Source organism: Lagopus muta, chromosome 2 (genome assembly GCF_023343835.1).
Source record: "Lagopus muta isolate bLagMut1 chromosome 2, bLagMut1 primary, whole genome shotgun sequence".
Lineage (NCBI taxonomy): Eukaryota > Metazoa > Chordata > Aves > Galliformes > Phasianidae > Lagopus > Lagopus muta.
In genome coordinates this window covers 39,899,378-39,924,719 of record NC_064434.1, presented here as the reverse complement: position 1 = coordinate 39,924,719, position 25,342 = coordinate 39,899,378, and the positions used below count along the sequence as shown (strand labels likewise).

Here is a 25,342-nt window from a genome sequence, read left to right as displayed (position 1 = left end):
CTTGAATACTAGTTGGTTACAAGGTTGGATTGCTATTATTCCACATCAGGAGGGTAAAAATAATAGAATAACAAAAAAGATTTATGGAACATATATTGGAAATGATGCTCATTTATAGATAATAACAGCAATAAATATCTTTGTAGTGATAGTGCCTGGACACAGGAAATACTGGGATGGAAATACTTGCTGTTTTATAGGCATGTATGAGAAGGGGAAGGAGAAGCTACCTTCGTCACAGTGGTGTTGGGGATATTGCTCACTGCAGATAGTTTGGGAACTGCTTTATGGAAGCATCTTGGTGACAGTTTAATGATGATTTGGTGTTGCTTATATATAATCCCTCCCCCACCCATAACAAACCTTTTCCCAGTTGGGGCTAGAGGAAATGAGTAATGCTTAACCCATTTGTGTGATCAATTCACTTAAGCAGCTACTGTGAAATGTTAATCACAACTTTAATTTGTACTGCATTAGCATTTTGATTAACTTGTAGGCTTGCTAGCACACTTGAAGCACTTTTACTCATAGTTACAGCTCGGAAATGACTTTTTGATTAATTAAGTTTGTTAGACAGCAGCTGAGCTTCCTGAATGCTAACCTTACAGGGCTAAAAGTTCAGGAGAAAGTTATTGGGAATAACTGTTGCTGTTGAAAAGGATTCTAGTGAATGCACTCAAAAAATTTTAATTATTGACTAAATACTACGTTACTACTTTGAGACTGAATTTAAACTTTAAAGAGGGCAGATTTATCATCATGAGAAAGATGCTGTGTATTTTTCGGAGGCTTGGCAGACTTGTGCAAGCAATGGAACAAATGCTACCTGTAAGGCATTGTTCAGGATGAAGAAACTGGGACTTTTTGCCAAAGAAGAGACTTTTCTCAAAAAACATTTTGTTGTATTTACAGTTCACTAGCCTAGTATGGAATATCAATTTGTTAATTAGTTATTTGAAAATAAATTGGATATTGGGACTCAACAAGTTCTGAATGTGTTGGGTTATGCCCTACCAAGTTTATATTGCTAGTATCATATTCCATGGCTGCTGTTATCTCTGCAATACTATCAAAAAAAAATAAAAATCAGTATGAGCCAAAGGGTTGTACTCCACTAAATGTAGACAGTAAGTGATTTGTCCTTTCCCTGATTCTGATCATACTAATAATGTTACTATGGAGGCTAAAGGATGAATACAGGGATAGGAATCTTACAAAGCAGCTAGGAAGGTCGTAATTTGCATTTGTCAGTGAGACCTTTATGGTGACGGGAGAATGAAGAATTAGTCTCTCATAGTGGGTAGCAGAGCATAGGGAAGAGGGAGCTGAATGTGCTTGTTCAAAAATATAGTGAAGAGAGGCAAGATGCAGCGGACAGTATAAAAGGAGTGCCCAACTAGGGTCGATTATAGCTTATTCACTATCACTCTGATAAAATAGTTTTTTTTTATATAGGCTGAAACTGTACAGCTGAATGATTTTGATACTGATTTGAAACTCCTCTTTTCCCTTTCCTCCCCCATTTAATATGTTTCTAGTAAGAAATTCTGGACTAGATCTCTGAAGTGCAATAGTTGAGGTACCTGTTATACCAATCTGTAACTTTGTGACCTTAAGATCCTCTATAAGACTTCTTCAAATAAACTCTTAGACTGCTCAGTTGTTGTTTCTGGGGTATATAATTGAAGCATCGTAATCATGATTTAGATAAAAACATGAAATGTAAGTACATATAATGCTTTAAAATCTGGGAAAATATTTTACTTATATTAGTATGATTGCAGATCACATGTGACCGTAATATAATGTTACATATTGGAAGGCATCCTAGATTTGAAGCATGTGCAAAAAAGATTTCTCATTCTATATTAGTGGTTTTCAGGAAAAAGAGTAAAATGGGATGATTTTTGCATATTATTATCTAGAAATATTTTTCATATAAATTGTAGTCCTAAGCAGTTGTAAATAGGCACAGTCCTAATGATTTTAATAGATCTATGGATTTAAGCCTTTATTTGTAACTGAAGTCTAGTCCTAGACAACAGAACTTACACTGTCATTCACTGAAGACAAGGTTGGGGATATTTTTATTATTTGATATCGGAATACTGTACCTAATAAATTTGGGTACAAAAATAGGTGTAAAATCCAAACAACCTTACCTCTCTTTTTTTGACATAGCTATGCAGTAAGTTTAAAGTATTTTAGGCATACGGAATTTATTTCATATCAATATTAGTTTCCTTTCTCAAAGCATCACTGCAGAATCAGTATTTGTCTGAGAATGTGTAGGATTTATTTTATGTAAAGTTTCAAGTTTAAGGTGAATGCAGTTTACAGTGAATGTGGTTCTGCCTAGAGTGCTGTATACAATAGTACAGAAACTTTCAATTTCCTAAATGAGGGTGCTCAAGAAAACGCCATAGTCTATGATGCACTGGTATGAAAAGTAAAATGAACATTTAAATGGTAGAAAAATTTGAGCCCTGTATCTCACCCTAAGTATTTGTGAAGTTGCAGCTCTCACCTACCAAAACATGGCATCGTTATAACAGTTCACTTTTAGCAGGTGTAATTCTCAGCCACAATGTCATTCCATAAATTAGCTTAGCCTCTGTATCCAGAGCAATTCTCATTGTTCATTTAGCTTTGTTTCTAAATATTATTATATAATATATAAATATTTACATGTGTATATATAAATGTTAAAATTTATATATACAATGTTTACATTGATATTGACAGTATTTAAGTCATTTTCTTAGTATATTCAGAGCTATATGACAGGTGAGTTCAGTAAACTACTCCAGGCAGTATACAATTTCTTTTAAGATGCAAGCTGCATCATTTTAACACTTCAGTAACTTATCTTAAAGAAAAAAGTTATTTAAGTCATTTGATGAGATCAGAAATTCTGCTAGTTGCGCAGTCTCTGGTCCCGTGCCACCCACCCAGTCATACAAGAGTGATCCAGAATGTCTGGCTTGCAAATGAAGGATGTGAAATCAATACCAAAACAATGTTACAGCTTTGCAAAAAGTTTCAAAAATATAAGATTTGCAATCAGGATATTTCTATTATTAGACAAATCTCCTAAATAAGGGAAGAAAGAGTGTTACTTGGGGAACAGTCTAGTTTAGTTCAGTTTTTTTGTTTTGTTTTTAATACACATTCAGAGTGCTTGAAAAATAAAACAAAGAAAAAGAACATTTTATTATCACTTCTCTTCCTTGCCATACACACACCTCTTCTGCACCCTGCCTCCTTCTTTTCTTTCCCTCAAGACAGCATCATTCAAATTCCAAGCATCAGTAATAACTTTGGATAAAAAGAGACAGGCTGTAAAAATTCAGATTTATTTTAGACCAGAGAGTTACTATTTGATAATTTTTAAAAGTTTGGTAGTTGAACTAACCACTGCTCTCGAAAATAAGATGATGGAAAACTGATAGCAGATGTTGAGGGTTTCCTACTTACGGACTCCTGGTATAAGGAAACACATAGCAAGATATTCTGATCCAGACATTTTGACATTCAGCCCTATCACCTAAATGAAAATCTTTGCAATACCTGAAAAAGAAAAGAAAAAAAGCACTGACTTGAAGGGAGGATAATAACTTGTTTCGTTACCTTGATTTTATAGGAATTTCAGTGATTACTTGAGTATCATCAAGCATCTGTGTGTTTTACACTTAGCAGAAAAAAGAAGCATGTGTAGGTTTCCAAGGCAGTAGATGAAACAAGCCAACTTTACCATTGTTCTGACTTTTTCACAATGTCACTGTCTTGGATTTCACATCCAGATAGAGATGCTGTGAATAAATTCTATGGGTGAAGAAGCAGAAAATAAGGAGGAAAAGAGGATTTGCCATGTGGATTCATTATAACAATGTGGGACACAGAGTCTCACACACACACTCCCTACGGGATATCTATCTGCAGGCCTCTATCAATTTCTAGGAGATTTTCTATGTGAAAGGATCCTCCAGTTAATTTCAGTGTATAGCTTGTTTTAGATTTATTTTTCTCTGACGTCTTCTCTCTTCCTTTTCCCTTTTCAAGCCTATGTTAAAAAGGTGGGGGTAGGGGAAAAGATTAAAAGAAAAAATGGAAAACAATGAAAACAGTGTTATACATGTATCCTCAGAGGAATTTTACGAAAACACCACTGCTTTATGCTGACTAAATATACAGCTCAGTATGTTCTTGCTGTTCATAAAAAAGATAGGATATCTCTTCACCTATTGTTATTAATGTATATGCTACAGTTTCATGACTGAGGAGCATGATGTTTCAGGCTATTTCAGAATAGCAGAAAGGAGAAAGTGTGAATCAGTAGGTTGGAAACAGGAGGGAGGTGAAATGCTGCCTGGGCACCAGGCTCAAAGAGGCACAGACATATGTGGATGCTTTACTGTCTTTCAAAATTTGGAAGTTGACTCATCCAGTAGATTTAAAGATTGTGTCCTATAAGTTTAAAATGTTAGATTCACTCTGAAAAATTCTGAGAACAATTCTTTATCTGACTGAAAATTACGTAAGCCACTCCATACATCTATAACTCGTGAAACTGTTCCTTTCAAGTGTGATTTCTAGTAAAATCTTATTTTCTAATGTTTAACAATAGTCATACCAGGAAATTACCTCAGGCAGCCAAGAAAACTATTACTGTTGAGCTGAGAGGTACTATTTGGGTAACTAGGAATGTGTGTTTCAGAGTGCTATGACTGTTCCTCCAAAAAAAGAAAAAAAAAAAAAAAAGACAACTTAAATGTTAAATCTAGATCATTATTAGCTGAAAGGCACTTTATCCACAATTCAAAAGAAATGTGACATCATTTGTGTAATTCAAGACTACAGGTTAAATATTCTTCTAAGTGTCACTGATCTTATCTTCCTGATCTGAAATAAAACCTGTTGAAATTGCATTATAAACTGCTAAGATAAACTGTGCGATGGGCCATGACTGAAACTAACTGGTGTCTCTAAACTCAGCATTTCTTCGGAATCAGTGTAATTTAATTGAAATAGCTCTGCGTGTGTAAACAACTCCTTTGTTTAAAGAAGATTTCACTGTTTAGTTTGCCTTAAGTAAATGCTGCCTTTTGTTTGTCTGTAAAACATTTGATTAAACATAAAGACTTACATAGACAGCTCCTCGTCATTACACTAGCGTCTGGAAAATAGGTTAAAATGCTGCAGGTATGTGCTATCTAAGAAAGTATCAAAGAACATAATTTGTCTTGAAAAGAAAAGCCCATGGAAACATAATCCTAGTCCTGAAATCAAACTATAGTTCTCCTAATATCAAGACAGTACTTAAAGAAGTGTGGAAATTATTCAGTGTGCCATAAGGTGTTCTTGCTTTCTTGAAAAAATCATTTTCCATTATTTTGATCAAACTGCAAATTTACTATATGGCAAACCACTCATAAATATCTGACTTTCTACTGAGTTAGAGAGCTGCAGTATGAAGATCCAAGTTTTATTGTTATGGCGAGGATATTAAACAACAAAATTAGCAGAAGAATAAGCATATAGCATAATTTTCTTCACCAGGTGAAGTGCTAATTTATGGAAATAAATTGTATCAGTTGTTTTCATGTACTGTAGATAGTATGAAAATATAGCATTTATTCAAAGAACTGCATGCTCCATTTAAAAAAACTGTTGAAACCAAGAGCTCATGTTCAGTTTGTTCTCCTTTGGAAGAACTCTTAAATTCTCTTTCAGACTAATCATATCAAATTTCATTCTAGCTTTTTTTTTTTTTTTTTCTTTAAAATCAGCATTTTTCTTTTTATCTTAGTAGGACTACTCACCGTACATACTCTAATGAATTTTGCAGTTAGATTTTTACGCTATGATACTTGGGGCATACCTTTTACTTGCATTCTCTAAAGCACAGCAGCTAGAAGTATAAATGATACAGGAACTCACAAGACAGGAAAGGAAGGATGACCACTAGCAGTTTTGGAGTTTGATGTGTAGCTGGTCAGGGCTTTTTTGGTTGTTTGCTTCCTTTTTTTTTTTATGTTACTTGGGAAGGCCTTTCAGATTCAGAACAGAGATACCAGAAGAGAGACAGCCAGACATCCTTCATTCCCAAGACAACTGTATGCAATACAAAAATTGAAATCCATGTTATTTCTGACCAATCTTATTCAACTTGCAAAATCTATTTACTATTTTGTAATCTTCAGTGTTGAACAAAACTTTGATATGCCCATTAAACTAAAAAAACCTATTTAGGTTTCTGTCTAGTCCCATTCGGAAGATATTTATTTTAGTCCTTACGTTTAAAATGGGAATAATTACAGCTGCTACTGGTAAGTGACATTAGTATTAATTTGGGAATAGAAGTAAATATGTTCTCAAATAGTACAAGGAGTTTTTTAATATTTACACTATTCTCGTAAAACTCGTGTCAAAGTATAACCCAATACTACAGTTAATTGTAACTTCTTCCTTTACAGTCAACTTTGGGATTTATTCTTTTCATTCTGAGTGGGATTATGTAATAGAGAGGTTATTTTTAAGGAAAAGGCCTGCTGTCTGCTCCCAAACTAAAAAAAATGTGGTGTAAATTGCTCACCATCACAAGGGTAATGGCTGATGGTGATGCAAGATTTAATCCATTTATTCAAGGTTAATTCAAATTGATCTCCCATCACTAGGGTTTGAAGTAAATTCCTCCATTGAAGGCCTAGAGAATCTTGTTAGTTAAACTCTGAATAAATGTTCTTTCTTGTATGAACCAGGTACACAAATATACTTACATTTTCTTTTTTTCTTATTAGGCAATGCTGGATGTCACAGCACATCATGGCTGGCTGGTGGCTGCTCTGAATATAACCAACCTGGTGCAGATGATAGTTCAGGGCAGATGGGTACACGACTCTTCCCTGCTTACTGTGCCCAATATAGAAGTACAGCACCTTTATCTTTTTCAGTAAGTAACTCTTCTAAGCATTTACAATTTTTTAGTTTCATTAAAACTTGGCTGCTGGTATTGTTTGAATTTCATTGTGCCCAAGAATGTTCATTAGTGTAACAGAAACCAAACTCATGATAGTAACAGTTATTATTATGTAATCACACTGATGCTTTCCCAAGTAATATTTCTGTTTTCAGTGTTCGTCGAGTAATTAACCTTCACAGATTATTTTGAGAACCATGATTCTAAAGAAATGAACAAGAGATCACTAGAAGAGTTCCAAGTTCTAGCAAATGCAACTCTATATATTAATTACCTCTTTATTTTAATCCATTGTAAAAATATATTGTACCCATCATATCATAGATAATGCTAATTTCTATTGATGTCTAGATGATGCAGTAATTAATGCTGCCCAAAAATAAATGATCAGATTTCGAAACAGAATCAAGTTTTACCATCCAAAGTAGGGAAAATAAATGTTTGCTTTTCTTACCTGCAGTTGTGTTTTGCTTTCTGTATCAGGAAGTGGAGCCAAGGAAAAAGGAAGAGTTTGCATGGAGGTTACCAAGGTCCTATCGAGTGTCTTCCTGAACTTATGGCTGCCTGTGAAGGAAAAGAAAATGTGTTTGCTTCAATTGTGGACAATGAATTGCAAACAGCACACATTTCACAGGTAATGCTTCCTATCAGTGGTCATTATCAGTAGGATTGGAAAGCAAGAGTAGTTGGGAAAAGAAATACTCTCTTCCCTTCAGTAAATAATGTAATTTTCTGTATAAAATGCTATGCATTCATTGCTCTAATTTCAAATCACGGCTGGCTTTACAGAGGTTCTTCTCAAACCGTCTTCTCTTATTCTGTGTTAACCAGTAACATTGTGTGGTTTATGGCTGGTATTAACACATCTCCTTGCTCTATAGATACTTGTCTAGGTCGTACAATCTGCTTAGTGTTATTCAGCTTTTTAGAGCCAGCTATGCTTTAGGAATCATGCATTGCAAATGTCATTGTAGCTGTTTTCTGAAGTGGTCTGTCACAAACCTTATTTTTTGAGAATACCCGTAGTAAAAGATTCAGCAGTCGTTTTCTATTTGAAACTGAAAAAGCAGATGAAATTTTCACATTTCACAGTGGGGAGAAAAAATGTCAAGTCTGCTCTAGAGTCTCATTTTCATTTGTTTTTTTCAAGGGGTTTCCAGCAAAGGACAGCTATATTCTATAGAATTCCTCACATTATAAGGCTATTGATTTCAAATAAATGTATGAAAGTGGAAAACTTCTAATTATTTTTATATGAATACTTAAAATGACAGCAATGTGTCCTGTGTTTGACTGTTCAGCTTCAGTTAAACATTTCACTGGTTTGCAAACAAGGAGAAAAGTATTTAAATGTCTATAACAGCTGCATTTGTAACTGAATTACCATCAAAATTCTGAATTAAGAAAATGTATTGACATCAAAACAAGGCTTCATTTAACAACAGATTTCTAACATAATACACATTGATTTCAGTCCAAGTTTTAGATGTGATAAAAAATTAGAACATTGTTATAATTAGTTCAGGGAGAACTCAGAAGTAAACTTACTTAATTTATTTGCATAAATTGCCATTCTGTTATCTTTAAAAGCAAATGCAAATTGGTTCTGTCTGATATGATGATGGTTATTTGGCTCAAAAGTGCTTCAATTTGCGTAGCAATCTGGTGTCGTCTCTGCAGCGAGGCGATCCCAGGTAACATACAAATCCTGAATTATTCCAAAAATTAGTATGTTTAAAGCATCAATTTAAGTGCTAATTGCAGTAGTAATGAGAAAAAGCAGTACTACTGTGAGATTTGCATCTACTGCCCCATCAGTATGCCTGGAGCGGCTGCTGACTGGCAGAGGATTTGGCTGCTAATTAAATAATTGTATGCATGGCAGTGTTCTCGTCTGATTCAATAGATGAAGATTAATCCTCAGATAAATATGTTTGGCTGGTATTGAAATGTCTTAGCAGTTTCCTCAAAAATAGCTTGTGTGTATGTGGTGTGTATGTTCACACTGTGAATGAGTCTGTGCCTCTGTATGCCTATGTTAGTAAATACAGATGCATATGAGAGGAAAAAACAATGGCTCAGTATTATATAAGGAGAAAGTTTCATTTCTGCCACTTGGGAATGGCCATACTGGTTATAGCATGGTCATGACTGTGTTACACATGTCAGTGAAAATGTGAAACTTTTATACATAAAATTTATGTGTGATTTATGGCATTTTTTGCATGAAAAATCTATTGTAATACCTTCCGCATATTCAAGACTTATATTGAGACTGCCTGTTGAGTGTCTTCATACGTAAAGTCTTTAAATGTGCATTTAAATAGGGGGCAACCTAGAGAAAATACTTCCAATAAGGAAATTACATAGTCTCTATAATGAAAAAATATGAAATTACAGGTTTTAAACATAGCATTCTGAAACCAGACCTCAACAAAGTCAAACAAAGTGATAAGTACACCACAAAAATGCCTAAAACATTCTTTTACTAATAAATCTTTACTTGTCACTTGCAATTTGTTGAACCTGTATTGTAAACCTGTTACTAGCATGAAAATGGTTAAAAAAAAAAAAATAAAAAAAAAATTGGCCTTTATAAATTTAGGAGAGAAGAAAAATGGGAAAAAATATCACATTTGGAAAGAAAAAAAATATTTTTTAAGCAGATTGTTAATTAATTTTTAAGTAACAGCTCTTGAGGCTGCTTATGGATTTGGAATATTAGGATAAGTCCTGGGGAGACGGTTTATTGGCAAAATTGTTAATGGTGTTAGCAAATGTTCGTGAAGAATTTCTGGCATGATTAGGATTTGAATCTATGAGTTTGTTGGCTAAGGACATGTAGTATATATAAATGCACATACTAGATGCACTGATACACTTAAAGGGACGATATATGCTTATGTAACATATAGTTAAAAGTAAAAAAATTAAAATGGTCAGTAAATACTTAAGTGATGTGGGAACCTGAATTTAATTTTCCAAATACTGGTTAAAAGCCTAAACTATACTAAAAAAGTCATCTAGGTTTTAAAAGCTGACAGCCTAAATGCAGAAACTATTTCGGCAGTAACTCTGTAATAACTCCTGTGTTTGTGGTTTTTTTCTGTATGGTATTTGTTTAGCAATGCTTTTTCAGTTTCTAAGTCCTTTATGTAGGCACCTTGTAAAATACTAACCTGATATTTATATTATCAAAAGAGAAAAAAAAGAGATCTCAAGATTGAAAGACTGCTGTTGCTGCTCTAGTATTGGGTACTTCTATTCGGGAAGTGTCTGTGTTTCTATAATCTCATTTTTCATTTTCGTCTGCTACTACTTGACTTCTTTCCTCAAGAAAAAAAGCATTGCTTTATTTTCTCCAAATTGCATGGATGATAAAAAGGCAGCCTGTTGTCAATGGTACCTCTATCGTCATGGAGTACTGACTTTGCCTTTAATTTTCAAAAATATGAGGCCAAGATAGTTAAGTATTACAAATACCTTCTTATCCAATTACAAAGTTATTCTGAGTTTATGTATTTTGTTTGTACTGTCAAGGGTACATGAGAACTTGATAACCTTTGACACATAAAATATATTGGCACTGTACAGTATTAATAGGACTGAATCAGAATCTTCAGTGGAGCAACAGGTAGTACCAAAAAAAAGGAGTTAATACTACCTCTGCTGAAATTAAACTTTTTTCTAATGTAATTGTAACAGGCCACATCCTGCAAGATAGTAAGCATAAAAGTTTTCCAGGCAAATGATATCTGAAATACAACAAAAGGGGTGATCACTGGGCTGGTGTAGCACATGGTACCTCCACTGAAACAGCAGTACTCTGCTTTGGTGCATAGAGAATTTCACACAGTAGTAAAGTTCCTGCAGTAAAGTCAATCTTAAAAACCTTTACATTAATCAGAAAACTATTTGCATGTTAAGATGTAACTACCAAAGTAGTCTCATCCATTATGATCTGCTGATCTGCTGGAGAATTTATTATGGTCTTTTGTGCTAACTGTAGAAAAATCTTGGCAAGAAACTAAGAACATCTTTCTCATTCAAGATACTGCCTTTTATTTCTGTTTTTTTCTTTCAGGCTTGGGACAGAAGGGGAGATATCTTTTCCCTAAATCTTATAGCTGTTATCTTCCCTCTTATAATTTCCCTGCCCTTTCTAAGATAACACTTAATGCATTGCATCAGTAAAATTCATCAGTGTCTTGTTTTACATTGCAACTCCATGAGCGCTCACAGCTGGCCCTCCCCATCTTCTCCATTGAATGGACACAGCTGTTCATGCAGCACAGAAGAGGGAAGAAGGAAAGAGATTAGTTTTAGCCTAAATCAGTTTTCTCATTTAGTTTGGCCGGGCTATGGTAATGCAGCCATTTTAATCCAACATAAGTCTGCACTGCAGCTGAAATGGGCAGCTCTGCCCTCCCCGTGCCACTTTCACCTCTCCTGACCCAGCTCACCGCACAGCTGCACAAATGCTGTGGATGGATCGAGTAAGGAGGTGGGAAGGAGCATCTAGGGACAAGGAGAGGAGGGCTCACATCAACCCTCTTGCTGACTGTCAAAATGGCCTGCAGCCAAGCAGCTACATGAATGCTTGTGCCAGCAGGGGAGGAGGTAGGAGCACTTCATTCAGTGGTACTGAAGATTCATGCTTATTCAGAGTGCTCACAGGATTAGGGAATATGCTTCCACAATCAGCTTTAGGCTGATCTAAGTAAATTCTGTTGCCAAATGATTAGCAAGCTCATCCATCTAGCAGTACAACCACAGTATGGCAGTACATCCATTGGGGATGGAGGGGGAACAACAAGCTGGCATGGAGGCCATGGAAGGAAGGCATACTCTGCCACTCTGTTTCCACTCTGTTTGGCAACGCAATCTTAGGTCTACTTACCCTGGCTGCTGTATCCCCAATTATGTATGGATATTGTAAATATAAATCTTGATAGCAATGTCTCCAAAAAAGCAAAATTATCTTTTCATAGAATCATAGAATATTCCAACCACCTTGCCAGTGGCAGAGTTGCCAACCACTAGATCAGGTTATCCAAGGCCTCCCCTCCAGCCTAGCTTTGTACACCTCCAGGGATGGAATATCCACAGCTTCTCTGGGCAATTTGTTCCAGTGCCTCACCACCTTCTGCATAAAAAAATTCCACCTGACATCTGACTTACATCTCCTATTTTTTCAGCTTAAAGTCATGCCCCCTCATCCTAAGACAATCAGACAACGTATGAAGTTGATCTTCCTTTTATTAAGGTTCAAGACCTTTCACCTCAGAAAAAGTAATCAGAGACACATCAAACACAATCCAAATGAAAATAGGTCTTGTTGAAAGACAAGATAATCAAAACAATACATTACATATACATATATGTACAATTTAGCCTTTTTCTAAATAAAACATTTCTGTTCTATGACCATACTGCCCATGTGACTATGTCTACCTCTTCATTCCCACAAGGTTCTGTTTTGACATTTGCTGGCTCTTTAGCAAGATCAATATTCCTCTTTCCCTGTTCTCCTTCCTGCCCTTTACCTAGCATTTTATATGTTATTTTGAAAACAGTGAAGTGCTCATCCCTGCTTTGTTTTGGGTTAGGGGAGGAGAGGGGCAAGGCAGAATGTGACGATTGTTTTTTCTTTGTTCATTTTTCTTGTGGTGCCTACCTCATCTATCTTCTCTACCCACAGTGAGGCCACAAATCACTGCTTCCATTTCACAGCAAAGTTGACTATTTCTTCTTCCTAACACAGTTTAAGTGACTATGCTGAATTTAATAAATGAAAGCCTACATTGCTTCCTTCTGTTTTTATCACAACTTCTCAGAGATGCTTTTGCTTGTCTGATGAAGACAACATGGAAGATACACAGGGCTGCATTTTCTGAGTGCTTCATGAATGTGAAGTTGAAGAAATTGTCACATTCACCTATGCAAAGTGTATGTCTCTAGCAACAGTTCTCAGTACAAAGATGAAAGTTGAGGGCCTGTTGCAGTTCATAAGAAATGACAGACTTAAGATTCTTCAAAAGGATTAAAAGAAGAGTTCATGAAGATGGATGGAAGAAAATCTTTAAAAAAAAAAATTCAGGATAACTTTGGATATGCAGTTAAATTTTTTGTTAATTATTTGAACTGATCCTCTGAACTCTCTGAGGTTTGCCCATTGCTAATTAGAACTGCAGTGTCTTGTTCTTTATGGGCTATGCTAAGGAAGTTTAATTTAGAACTTAATTATACTAGTTTTTAAGTGGCTTATAAGAAATAAATACTTTAATCAGAAGCGGTAAAGAATTTTTCCTGTGTTCAGACATTAGTAATCTTAGTGAGGCATGTCTAATGTGCTTGAAAAGTTTCACATTTGTTTTATTTGCTTAGAAGTAATTAGAGCAAGAGGTTGAGGAAAAGTATTTTATGATTCTAAGAGTCATGCTGTTAAGCATAGTATTCCTATACAAATCAATCATTCTTGATGTAGAATAAATATATTGGCTGCACATTGAATTGTTATTATTATAATGACTGTAATCTGAATTGTATGGATCATCTTCTAATCCACAGGGATCTGATTTTTCCTACAGGCTTGGAATTTCTTGTCCCGCTTGCCAATTCTACACGTTAGCCTGAGCATTAAGGGCTGTTGGGATGACCCAGCTCAGCCACAGAATGAAGTGCCTGTTCCCTCTTTGACACCAGACACACGAGATGACAAAAGATGGATCAAATTACATGCTGATCAAGAATATGTGCTCCAGATACATCTGCAGAGAACCCAGATGGGGTATCAGGTACATGAATTTATCATTTCCTTCAACAAGTGCACGTTTCCAATAATCCATTTATGTTATCAATAATGCTTTACACAGCGTAACAATTTTTTTTATGGTTTGAGAGTTATGCAAATTGTAAACACTTTCAAAGCCTGTTCTATATTAGTAGTGGAGCAAATGGTTTTTGCAGTAGGATAATAAATAGATTCTTTAGATAAAATCCTAGACCAATTTAAGACAATGAAAAAAAAAAAGTTTTGTTTTGTTTTGTTTTTACAAACCAGGAACTCATGCTTGGGTTCTATAAAGTAATAACAGTGGGTACAATAACTTTGCAGGCAGTATTTAAGTACCTGCCATCCTTAAACTCCTACTTCTCGTATTTTTACATATCCTGTTTCCCAAACCAATTTTTAAGTGATCCTGTGATATTCAAATATACTGCATGCCTGTACATACCTATACATACATACACACCTATAAATATGTTTTTACTTGTAACACATTCTCAGCCCTTTACTGAGGATATTCTCCACATATTCTCTTCACATTTTATATAAATCACCTTAGTTTCAAGGGGAGACTTTCTCATTTGTAGGAAAGTTTAGAGTTCTTTCATAAGCCTTTTTATTTGCTGTTCCAGTTACTGAAACTGCCTCCCTAACCAGAAGCCACTGAAAGTGTGAGAGAAGCAGGAATATTTCTTTTAGTGATCACTGCTTTATAAACCTCTCCCAGAATTTGAGCCCTATTTTGTAAGAAATGGCTGTATCAAACTGTTGCAGAAGCTTCATTGCTACAGTGGTGCTTTTTCTCCTTTGTAAATCTTCAGAAAAACCTTTCCACCTACAGAGCACAAAACGATGGTCAAGTATGCATCACTGTATATTCAGCTTTCAGCAGTAAAGTCACTGTCTCAAAGAATCACTGAAACAGTCTTTCTTTTTGCTATCTCAACATTTAATAAATACTTCATGTGCTGTTTTATGTTTATATTTATCTTGAACAATATTGTTTAGTGTTATTTAAAGACACAAGGTTTACAATTAACCTTTCTGCTGAGAATAGTATTGGGAATACATTAGATGAAATTACAGAAAGGGGAACAGTATTTTCATGCAAGTTTTAATAGCTTACAAAATAAGTGAAATAATATCTTTTATTCTGTTTTGTTGCTCTTTATTTTTTCCCTTAGAACTGTTTTTCTTTGTTGTTTGTTTTGAGATGAAGCCTTCATCTAGACAGAAATAACAAAAGTGTTTTAATTTGTATCTGTAAATTATTGTATTACGTAAAAATTCACGAATCTGTTTTTGTGTTGTTTCTCATTCAAGAAAGATATTTTTAAAAAACTTCCAGTTTTACTAAACTGTTTCTTTTTCTGAATAGGGAAAGCAAGACAGTAAAGCAGTGGCTCCTCGATTCCCTAAAGTTAAAGATGAAGGATGGTTTTTAATATTGGGAGAAGTTGACAAAAAAGAACTCATCGCTCTGAAGAGAACTGGATATGTCAGAAATAGAAATACTGTCTCTCTTGCTTTTTACACTCCAGAGACCCCTGGAAAGTATGACAAATTTAAAAATTAAGATCTCTTAATGATTAGGCTGAAACCTAACTGCCAAACTAATGACTCTATTTTTTACCTTTTTAGGTGTATTTACACGTTGTATCTCATGAGCGACAGTTATCTTGGCATGGACCAACAGTATGATATTTACCTGAATATTATACCAGCTAGTACTTCAGCACAAGCCACAACAGAGGTGTCTGATGCTATGAGTTATCTGACTTTGAAGTAAGGTGATCTGAAAAATCTGTTTAAAAAGAACTTGTCTTTCTCCCAACATATCTGGTCATTTTGGACTCCCAAAAAGTGAGTTTGCCTTAGCGGAACAAAACTTCTAACCTCAAGACAACTCAAAAATTGAAAGTGACTACTGTATTGACTCTGGTAACACAGAGTTAGCCACAGTGGCCTTACTCCTTTATAAAATTTTGTCTTTTCTTGGTTCATCTTTCAGAAATCATATTTATCTCTTTTATTCCTACTAGAGCTGCCATAATTCAATTTTGACACATCAAAATAAAAGACACCGTAATTTGCGCAAATTTAGGGCTACAATCTTCATTTTGAAAAAATGTTCTGTAGCCCATGTGTGTTGATGCAGTTTAAATAGATGACTTTTTTTAATTTATAGGGAAAAAATACAAAATTTGTCCTGAGAAAAATATGCTGAAAATATTGATGGATATGTTACATTTCATGTTTAATAAAAATATGTCCATAAGAATGTTTTGCATTAGATTTTTTCAGTGTGAAATATATGATGTAGTATAAAATCCTTCCCTTATGCATGCTACCCTTTGAAGATGATAATCTATAAGGAGAAAATATATATATTTTATTAATATAAGCTTATATGCAGTAAATCTTCTTGTAATCTAATCTATATGGTGGACTTGTTAGGACCAAGATTTACAGTTTACTGCACAGTCTTCAAACTGGAATGGGGACTGGTGTTATCATGTTGCAAGAGAAAGGTTGTCTTCTTCTCTGACCTGACTCTAGAAGTTCAAACCCTCAATTTAGTCAGCAACACAGTGTAGTTGTCAGTTGATGGTTTGTCCGGGTTCCATGAAGTTCAGAAGGATCACTCCTTTCCTATCCCAAAAGACAGGGCACATGACATTACCTGCTGAGGAATTTTTCTTTGATGAGAAATTCACGTCACCACTCCACTGTTTGTAGTGGTGATACTGCGTCTCATCACCAGTAATGCTGCAATTCAGGAAACTTACCTTCAGCCTCATCTTCATTCAATTGGTTCCTAACAAACTTGCATGCAGTATTCTTTCTGCTCCTGTTTGAGAATGTATGGAACCCACCTGGTGGAAATTTTTCAACATTCTAATGTTGCCACCATCCAATGCATTGAAGTCAGTATTCAGGTCTGTATACAATTCCCTGGTTATAATCCGCCTAATAGCATGGATAAGCTGATCAAGATGCTCTTCATTTCATGGTGTGACAGCTGTGCCTAGCCGCCCAGGTTGTAGCTTTCACCACTACTGAAAAGCACCACCAACCACCTTATTGTGCTCAGGTTCTTGATTTGGTCTTTATAAATGTTCAGCCAGTGTCTATGAATGTCAGTGGGTACAATTTTTTCTGCATGGAAGAATTCTGTTACACCATTTTGCTTCATATGTACTTCCATGTCTGATGCCATTATTTCAGACTGCCCCTCTGCTGCCATCTGTTGCATGGCAACAAAATGTAACAAGAGTATTGGCGGGAAGGTTCAACCTCTACTGCCATAGCGTTAATGTATACCTCTGATATTGTGTTCCAACATAATAATATAGGAGACATTATAGTCAGAGTAGCCTTTGTATATATAATTTATTTAATGGGGTTTTTTTCCTTAATTTTGAAGGAGTAAGGCATTTAAAATCATGTATGATGTTTTATAGCTCAGTGTTAGAGAGGATAAAACATCCTGTGAATAACGGGGAATTAAGATCTGAAGAACAGGAGGAAGTAAGAGTTCTGCAAGAGGACAGGTAATGTAGGAGGCCCAACTCAGTGTTGGTGCCTTGGAAGATTCCATCTCCAAGACATAAGTCTGAAGGGAGAATGTAGCAGCATCCACCTTTTGAGGAAGAGAACAATTACACTGCTTACCTGTGTACATCATGAAGTTAATCCTCTTGTCGGCCTTTAGGAGATACAAGACACTGAGCAAGTATTCAAGGGCAATATCCTGCAAAACTGCTGTGCAACTTCATTCAGACAGAAAAAAATGTAAACTCAGAATTTGAACTTATTCAGCTTGTACTTAAATTATAAGCATTACCTCACTGAGATATCATTTTAATTATGTTCTACTACTTTGAAGAAAAAAAAATGATTGTGCACATAGAATCACAGAATTGTTAAGGTTGTAAGGGACCTCCTGGAGGCTGCCTGGTCCAGACTTCCTTCTCATGCAGAGCCACCTAGAGCTGTTTGCCCAGGATCATGTCCAATCAGCTATTGAGTGAGACTTTATTCTCTCTGGGCGATCTGTGCCAGTGCTCTGTCATCCACACAACATGGAAATGCTTCCTGGTGTTCAGACAGAACTTCTTGTGTTCCAGTTTGTGCTCATTACCTCTTGTCCTGGGACTGGGTACTGCTGAAAAGAGCCTGCCTGACTACATTGGACTCTCTCCAATATGTCCATGCCTCTTTCATACTAGGGTGCCAGAACTGGAAACAATGTTCCAGGTGGGACTCCACCAGAACTGAGGAGAGGGGGAAGAATCAGCTTCCTCAACCTTGACCTGCCAGCAACACTACATTGCAGGAAAGAGAAGGCTAGCCAATTTCAAAGGGTCAGTAATTAATAACAGATTTATTTCATAGATTCTGGTGCATTAAAATTAAGATAAATGGTTAGTTTATATAAATAATTCAGTAATGGAGTGTTTTCACAGATCTTCACATAATTTGATAATAGTTAAAATGTTTGTTTCACTATTACAGGCTGACTTGATTGCATTAGATGCAACAATTATAGAGAAAGTTGTTACTGTGCTATCAGCCTGATAGGTGACACTTGCTTTCTTTGCTCTTTGGGCCATATTCAGTATATTATAGCAGTGTGTCACTCAACAAATATTTTTTTTTTCAAGCTTGTAGGCAAAATTTGATTATGCACACATTTGTTTACTCCTACACCCATTTTTAAAAGAATTGTTTTCTCTAATCTGCAAGTAAATTGTCACAAAAATTAAGTCCTTTCTTTGGGAAAATACTTGAGTGAAGCAATATATTGTCCCTCAACAATTTTAATTAATTAGGAAAAAGAAACCATGCCAGTCACACAGAATACCAACATGATGATACTGGCTCTTACTGCTTTCTACATGCATGTCACAAGTAACTGCAAAGTAACAGACAATAGCTTCAGTGTTCTCTGTTAATCAATTAAAGAAATTCTGCAATGTCATTTGTACCATTTGTACTTTGGTTTGGAAACACAGCATTTAATTTCCTGGTATTATAATTGTTTTTAGAAATAGTTTAATGAAATTTCTAAATAACATCTGAAACTTTTTTTCGCAGAAGTCTTTGTCTCATAAAAACAAAGTCTGATGTAATATAGAATAAATATAAGCAAATCAATTATAGAATCACAGAATCATCTAAATTGGAAAACACCCTTAAAATCACCAAGTCCAACCATCAACCTTACTTACTGAATCCATCAGTAAACTATGTCCCTCAGTACCAAGAATCATAGAATCATAGAATTGCTCAGGTTGGAAAAGACCTTAAAGATCATCGAGTCCAACCGCAACCTAACCATACTACCCTAACTCTAACAACCCAAGTCATGTCCCACATGGAGCACCACATCCAAGTAGTTTTTAAACACATTCAGGGATGGTGACTCAACCACCTCCCTGGGGAGCCTATTCCCAGTGCCTAACAACCTTTTCTGTAAAGAAACTTTTCCTGATATCCAACCTAAACTTCCTGGCACAACTTAAGGCTATTTCCTCTCGTCCTGTCACCAGTGAGAAGAGACCAACCTCACTCTCAGTGTAATCACCTTTCAGGTATTGGAGGAGAGCAATATGGTCTCCCCTCAGTCTCCTTTTCCCCAGACTAAACAGCTCCAGTTCCTTCAGTCACTCCTCGTAGGGCATATTCTCCAAGCCTTTCACAAGCTTCATTGCCCTTCTTTGGACCTTCTCAAGCACCTCAATGTCCTTTCTGTATTGAGGTGCCCAAAACTGAACATGGTACTGGAGGCCTCACCAGTGCCAAGTCCATAAATCTCTTCAATACTTCCAAGGATGGAGACTCTGCCACTGTCCTGGGCAGCCTCTTCCAACGCTTGACTACCCTCTGTAAAGAAAGTCTGCCAGATGCCTAATCAAAACCTCTCCTGGCACAACTTGCGGCTATTGCATCATGTCATATCATTTATTACCTGTGAAAAGAGACCAACACCCTCCTTTCTGCAACCTCCTTCTGGGTGTTTGTAGAGAGCAATGATAGCTCCCCTCAGCCTCCTCTTCTCTAGACTGAACAACTCCAATTATTGTTCCTAATTCATGTTTTCTAGTCCCTTAGCCAGCTTGGTTGCTCTTCTCTGCACTCCAGTGGTTCAAATCCTTCCTGTAGTGAGGAGCCCGAAACTGAACACAGTACCTGAGGTGTAGTCTCACCAGTGCCATGTACAAGGGGACATTCACATTGCTGATTCTCTGTCCATGCTATTTCCGATGCAGGCCAGGATGCCATTGGCCTTCTTGGCTACCTGGACACTCTGCTAGCTCATGTTCAGCTGGCTGTCAACCAGCATTCCCAGGTCCTTTTCTGCAGGGCAGTTTTCCAGCCTGTCTTCCCTAGGCCTATACCACTGCATCAGGTCATTATGACCCTAAAATGAGCATTTATTTGAATAGTCTAAAAAAAGAATTCTGATGCATTTGAAACAGCTGCTCAGAACAATCAATCATTATGTTCAATCCATAACATTTAATGGAGAAAAGTGAGAACAGCTGTATAACAAAAATAGGAAAATCAAACACAATGATACAAATAAATACTTCTGTGATGTATCAGCATTATGGATAGATGAGCAAATCGACAGTGCGTACAAAAAGGTCCGATTTTAAATTTCTCATTCCAGTTTGCCAATAGTTTTTTACACTGTTTTCCTTGCAGAGAGCAGCTGCAGTTAGTGCCTGCCTGGTTATGTATCATACTTCTTCCAAAATTTGGAAAGAGCAACAAAAACAGAAAAAAGCATCTTGTATTTGTACTCTTCATCTGCCAATCTGCCTATATGACTACACCCTTTCTACCTTTCCCTTGCCTGCCATGTTAATGGCATCACAGCAGCATTTCGCAGAAGCTAAAGGAGGACTGGGTATGAACAACCACTCCCTGTCTCTTCTTAAGGAGATTTCATAATGCAACCTGTTATTTTGCACATTACTTAAGATTTCATTTCTGATCCAGGTCCTGAATGTGCGGCACCAGCTTCATGGCTGCAGTCTTGCATTTCTGTTGCAAATTGAGTCTTTGAAGGCCCAGATTTCACTCAGTTAAATCCAGGGGTTTCGCCGTCTGACCGCAACTTCCTCTTCCTCGTTACTAGTTTGCTTCTAAAGAGCATTATCCGAAGAAATCTTCAGGAAGCCTCGATCACCAACTTCCATTCTGGGGCCTAGAATAAGACCTGAGCATTCACTGATAGACTGTATCTAAATTCAAGTACTGTGTGTAATTTCAGCTTTCTAATTCTGCAAGGTACTTACAAGGAGAAGGTGCATCTCCTGCGTTTATATGGGCATGTCTGCACTTCCAATGTGCCTATTCTGCACATCAGAGCCTGAATCCAAATTCCTAAGCTCCTTCCTTGCTCAAGAAAACAAACAAAACTTCAACTTTTCGAAGAGTCTTGAAGACATCAAGCAGGTGCCACCTCTCTGCAAAGAGGCTTACTTGCTGCAGCAAGTTCTCAAATAATCACCTTCTCGTCTCTCTTCCACCACTCTTTCCATTTCAGGTAGTTTCTTCATTAGCTCTTCCACAGATATTTTTCACTGCCTGCAAATCTTACTACCACATCTGTTCAGAGACATTTATTCGTGGCAGCAAATTTCAAATCACAGAAGAAATATCTCTCTGTGATATGGTACAGACACTGTTCTGGCCTGTGTAGTCAGTGTTGTAACCAAGAAAGCTAAGCCATTGGTATAAAAAGAACCCACCCATCCATTCAAGTGTACTTTACACCCCACATGAAGTAGTACATTTATGTAAGTGTGTAAGTGGTCTTATATAAACTATTTTAATAAATATAAGTAAGAGAAAGCTCTGAATATCCCTCAAGGAGCTGCAGTAAGAAGCTTTTCATTGCACAGATAAGAATTTATACAGAAAAGCACGTGTTTTTGGAAGTTAAAATGGACATTAAAGAGCTATGGACAAAACAGGAAATGCTAGGTCAATTAAAACTGCTTGTGTTAAATGGGGGGAAATAAATCACCAAAAATACAAATTGATTTTTTGAAAATCCAGAGAATTTAGGCAAAAAATGAGTTGAAGAACATACAGGTCATAGCAGTGACACAGTGTGAAATTAGACATTCTTCAGTTTGTTATTCTGACAAATCCACGCAACACAGCAAATTGCATTTTAACTTAAAAAAAAATAAATTACAGCATCACTTTTGATTCACAAAAGATTTCCAACACTCTGAAACTATCACTGTACAAAGAAAAAAAAGGTGATGCAATTTTCATTATTTCTAGGGAAATTCATTGGCAGGATGAAATATATAGGAAGTAACAGACTGAATATAAACAAGGATTGTTCTGTTTATATGAAGCTGCCATTCCTTTACTAGAAGTTTGCAGAAGGCACCTCCCTCTAGCACTGTAGTCACGATGAGAGCTCAAACTATGAGGCAGCTGAAGTGTTGAAATTCTTGTAGATTAAATATGTAATTAATCCATCTACCTAAACCCTTTTGAAATCAGGAGACTATCCCACCTGGCTTCCAGCTCCTTTATATCTTTCATACCTGTCATAAGTTACCCTCACAAGTAGTGCAAACCAGTACCAGCAGATCTGTGGAATGAAATAGGGCTGAGGGCTATATTCCCATTATGCCTTTTCAGGAAAATACACTGTACAGCTCCTGTGTAGTTCAATGCACTGCATACGTGTGACTCAGAAAACCCTCCAGATACACTCCTACGTTGCATCTGCTAGGCTAGCTGCAGCTGAATACATCATGTTCCTATGCCTAAGTATGTTTTACAGTGTGCATCAGCACACTGGAAGCAGAGCAGGTAAGGGATTCAACTTGGAAACACATTTCTAGTCTGCTCCAAAAGGCTTGGCCACTGCATTATCCTATATGGTAGTAGTGTTCATGCTTAGGTAGCTGGTTTAAGCTCTGTCCTGCTCAGAGTGACCTGAACCACTCACCAAAATCTGTAAGAAGTTCTAATTAAATATGTAAGAAGTTCTAATTAAAAATTCTATTAGAGCTCCCGTAATTCTCTTAGTTATGGTGGGATCTTAGAGGCCTTGTGTCTATGTAACTATGTAGGTATCCAAACATCATTACCTAATTTTAGGTATCCTTTTTTTCCAGTGCAGTTGCATGCTTTTGGGCTTGATTTGGTTGCTGACACATAGACAGCCAGTGCCATTTAAGAAGATGGAGCATCTCAGCTGGCTGCTGCATTCAGCTTCAGAAGAATGCAAGCCATCTGTAGAGAGCTAATAGAAGGCCTTAAGTAACCTGAGGCATCTGAAATAGCACTGAGTATCTACATTTAGGTAACCAATTTGAGCCTTCATTACTGATTTAATCATAGGTAAGAAATTCAACATCACTGAGCCAGCTGTGGCTCCAGAAGACGTCTTCTGCAGTGAGGCCTCTGCTGTCCTATGCAAATGCACCAATATGGTGAGGGTGGATACCTGCATGCTCACGTTTAGACAGTTAAGCACATGTTTCTGTAAGTCAAAACAACGCTGTGTTAAAAATTCTGCTGCAGATTCTCTCTTCCATGGTAACCAGTGCCAGCTGTTCTACAAGAAGGAAGAATTCTCCTGTTTCATGAGAAGAAATATACTCTGAAAAAGAGTTGGATGTGACAGAATGCCCAGACAGACACATGAGCTACAGAAAAGGTGAGCAGGCAGCCACTGAGAATGGTCACTGCATTTCCACTTGCACACTATGCCTGTTCTGTCAGTGAGCTATATTTGATTCCCACCTGTCTGTTTAAAAACGCATCTTGTTAAACTGCATGTATTTTCAGCACAGACTGTGTATCAGCACACTGTGCCAGGAGTGACATCAGCAGAAATTTTGATGTGCATTTTTCTGAAGCGATTTGCTGGGGACTGAGCTAACCAAATTTATTATTAATGTCACCAACTGGTAGGAGTGAGAGGGTAAGCTGCTTACATGAAGTGCATGAAGGAAACTTCTATATTAAGAGAATTAAGAGAACATCTTTGGAAATGAATTTACTGTTTGTACCAAATAAATTTCTTGGTAAAAAATTTCTCCAGAGAATTCAAGGCAGACAGAAGAAACAAGTTCTATAGAAAAGGATTCTCCACAATGATTATGCCATACTGCTATTAAGTATGTTTACAAAATGTCTTGTACTCAGATCTTCTAATGAGCTCCATATTGCATCACTGCGATTTGAATATGGCTGTCTCTTAAGTCAGTAAGCCTCTCTTCTGCATCTCTGTTCATAGAAAGTCACAACCACTCTCTGCTCTGCCAACTCAAAGTCAAGTTCCATTACTTTGCCTAAAAATATTTTACTTATCTCAAGTCTAAAAAGATCACCCATCCCACCCATCTAATTACATAATGCTAATTAATTCATTACAAATCACGCCTCAGAAGAATGTAAAATGCAGATTGTGCATTAGGTTTTGTACTGCTTTTTTTCCATTAGCTTAGAGTTGTACTACCAAAAGTCTCAGTAAAAGCATGCCCCCCAAACAAATGGCTTATAGTGCTCCTTGCAGATCCATCCAGAGAGAATTGGTGAGATCCCACTGTACAGTAACAGGGGCCACGTACGTGAGAGGACAACACAGGAATCTCAAAAAATGTCACAGGAGTGGCTTGGGGAAGGACCTTAGTTCAGATTTTAGAATAGAAATTGGAACACAGGCAGCAAATGAAAGTAAAGACAGGCAGTGGCCAGACATATTTGTTTGAAAGGCAATGGAATGAAGAATGTAAAATATTCTGTGCTGAACATCATCAGCCCCAAGGAGAACATTCCCCTAATTGTCAGGACAGCAAAGGTGAAATCACACATTTTTGAGAAAATCACACTTAATAAGGTAATGCATGTATGGCTAACTATATGGCTGGAAAATACTAATTGCTGGCAAGAGCAACAGTAGAAAAGAGACTCTAGAAATGCCACTATCTTTTTCTAACTACACTACAGAAATGTGAAAACAGCATTCTTCACGCACAAGCAAGTTTGAACCTTGTGACAGAAATAACTCAATTTCTGCACATAATACTAATGTGGTAAAATTAATCATAGATATTTGACAGTGATACTTCCTTCCAGCTAACAGGATGAAATTGTTTCAGATACCAATAACACATGGTGAGTTCCCATCATGTATTTGTCAGCCAGTCCAACTAATTAGAGACTAATTACTTATTGTCATACCACAGTAAAATCAGATTCTAATAAAATGTCATTTTTGAAGCTGTAAAGATTCTTCAATTAAGCCTTATTTTGTTTTCTCAAATCATTGCAACAACTAAAGAGAGAGCTGAGGAAAAAAGATTGACAGGATTCTGCCATCTCCATTAAAAGGCCCTTCCATTCATCCATGCTAAGTCAAGATTTGTCCCTAAAGTTTTTTACTATTTCGCCCTATCTAAAATACAGTAAAATAGTGACCAGCTCTCTCATGAGAGATTGCATGATGAACAGCTTAACCCAGTCACAGTGTCCTGGCTACTTCCTCCATGTGGTCAGCCCCTCCCATCCCATTCCCCTGC

The 25,342-nt window shown here is 36.6% G+C and overlaps 2 protein-coding genes across 4 annotated transcripts in view; both read left to right on the top strand.

The window, feature by feature from the left end:
* The window catches only part of ASCC3 (activating signal cointegrator 1 complex subunit 3), a 259,113-nt gene extending 243,051 nt beyond the window's left edge, over nucleotides 1–16,062 (top strand). For all 3 annotated transcript variants that reach the window (XM_048935766.1, XM_048935767.1, XM_048935768.1), the window contains 5 exons: nucleotides 6,801–6,952; nucleotides 7,463–7,613; nucleotides 13,570–13,776; nucleotides 15,148–15,323; nucleotides 15,411–16,062. In XM_048935766.1, coding sequence (XP_048791723.1) covers nucleotides 6,801–6,952; nucleotides 7,463–7,613; nucleotides 13,570–13,776; nucleotides 15,148–15,323; nucleotides 15,411–15,558 — 834 coding nt within the window. In that variant the 3' untranslated portion in view covers nucleotides 15,559–16,062. The remainder of the gene's footprint in view (nucleotides 1–6,800; nucleotides 6,953–7,462; nucleotides 7,614–13,569; nucleotides 13,777–15,147; nucleotides 15,324–15,410) is intronic.
* A 749-nt stretch (nucleotides 16,063–16,811) lies between these two features.
* Nucleotides 16,812–25,342, top strand: part of SIM1 (SIM bHLH transcription factor 1) — a 66,933-nt gene continuing 58,402 nt past the window's right edge. Inside the window, exons 1-2 of the mRNA XM_048935842.1 lie at nucleotides 16,812–18,136; nucleotides 23,340–23,475. The gene's annotated coding sequence lies outside the window, so the exon portion shown is untranslated. The remainder of the gene's footprint in view (nucleotides 18,137–23,339; nucleotides 23,476–25,342) is intronic.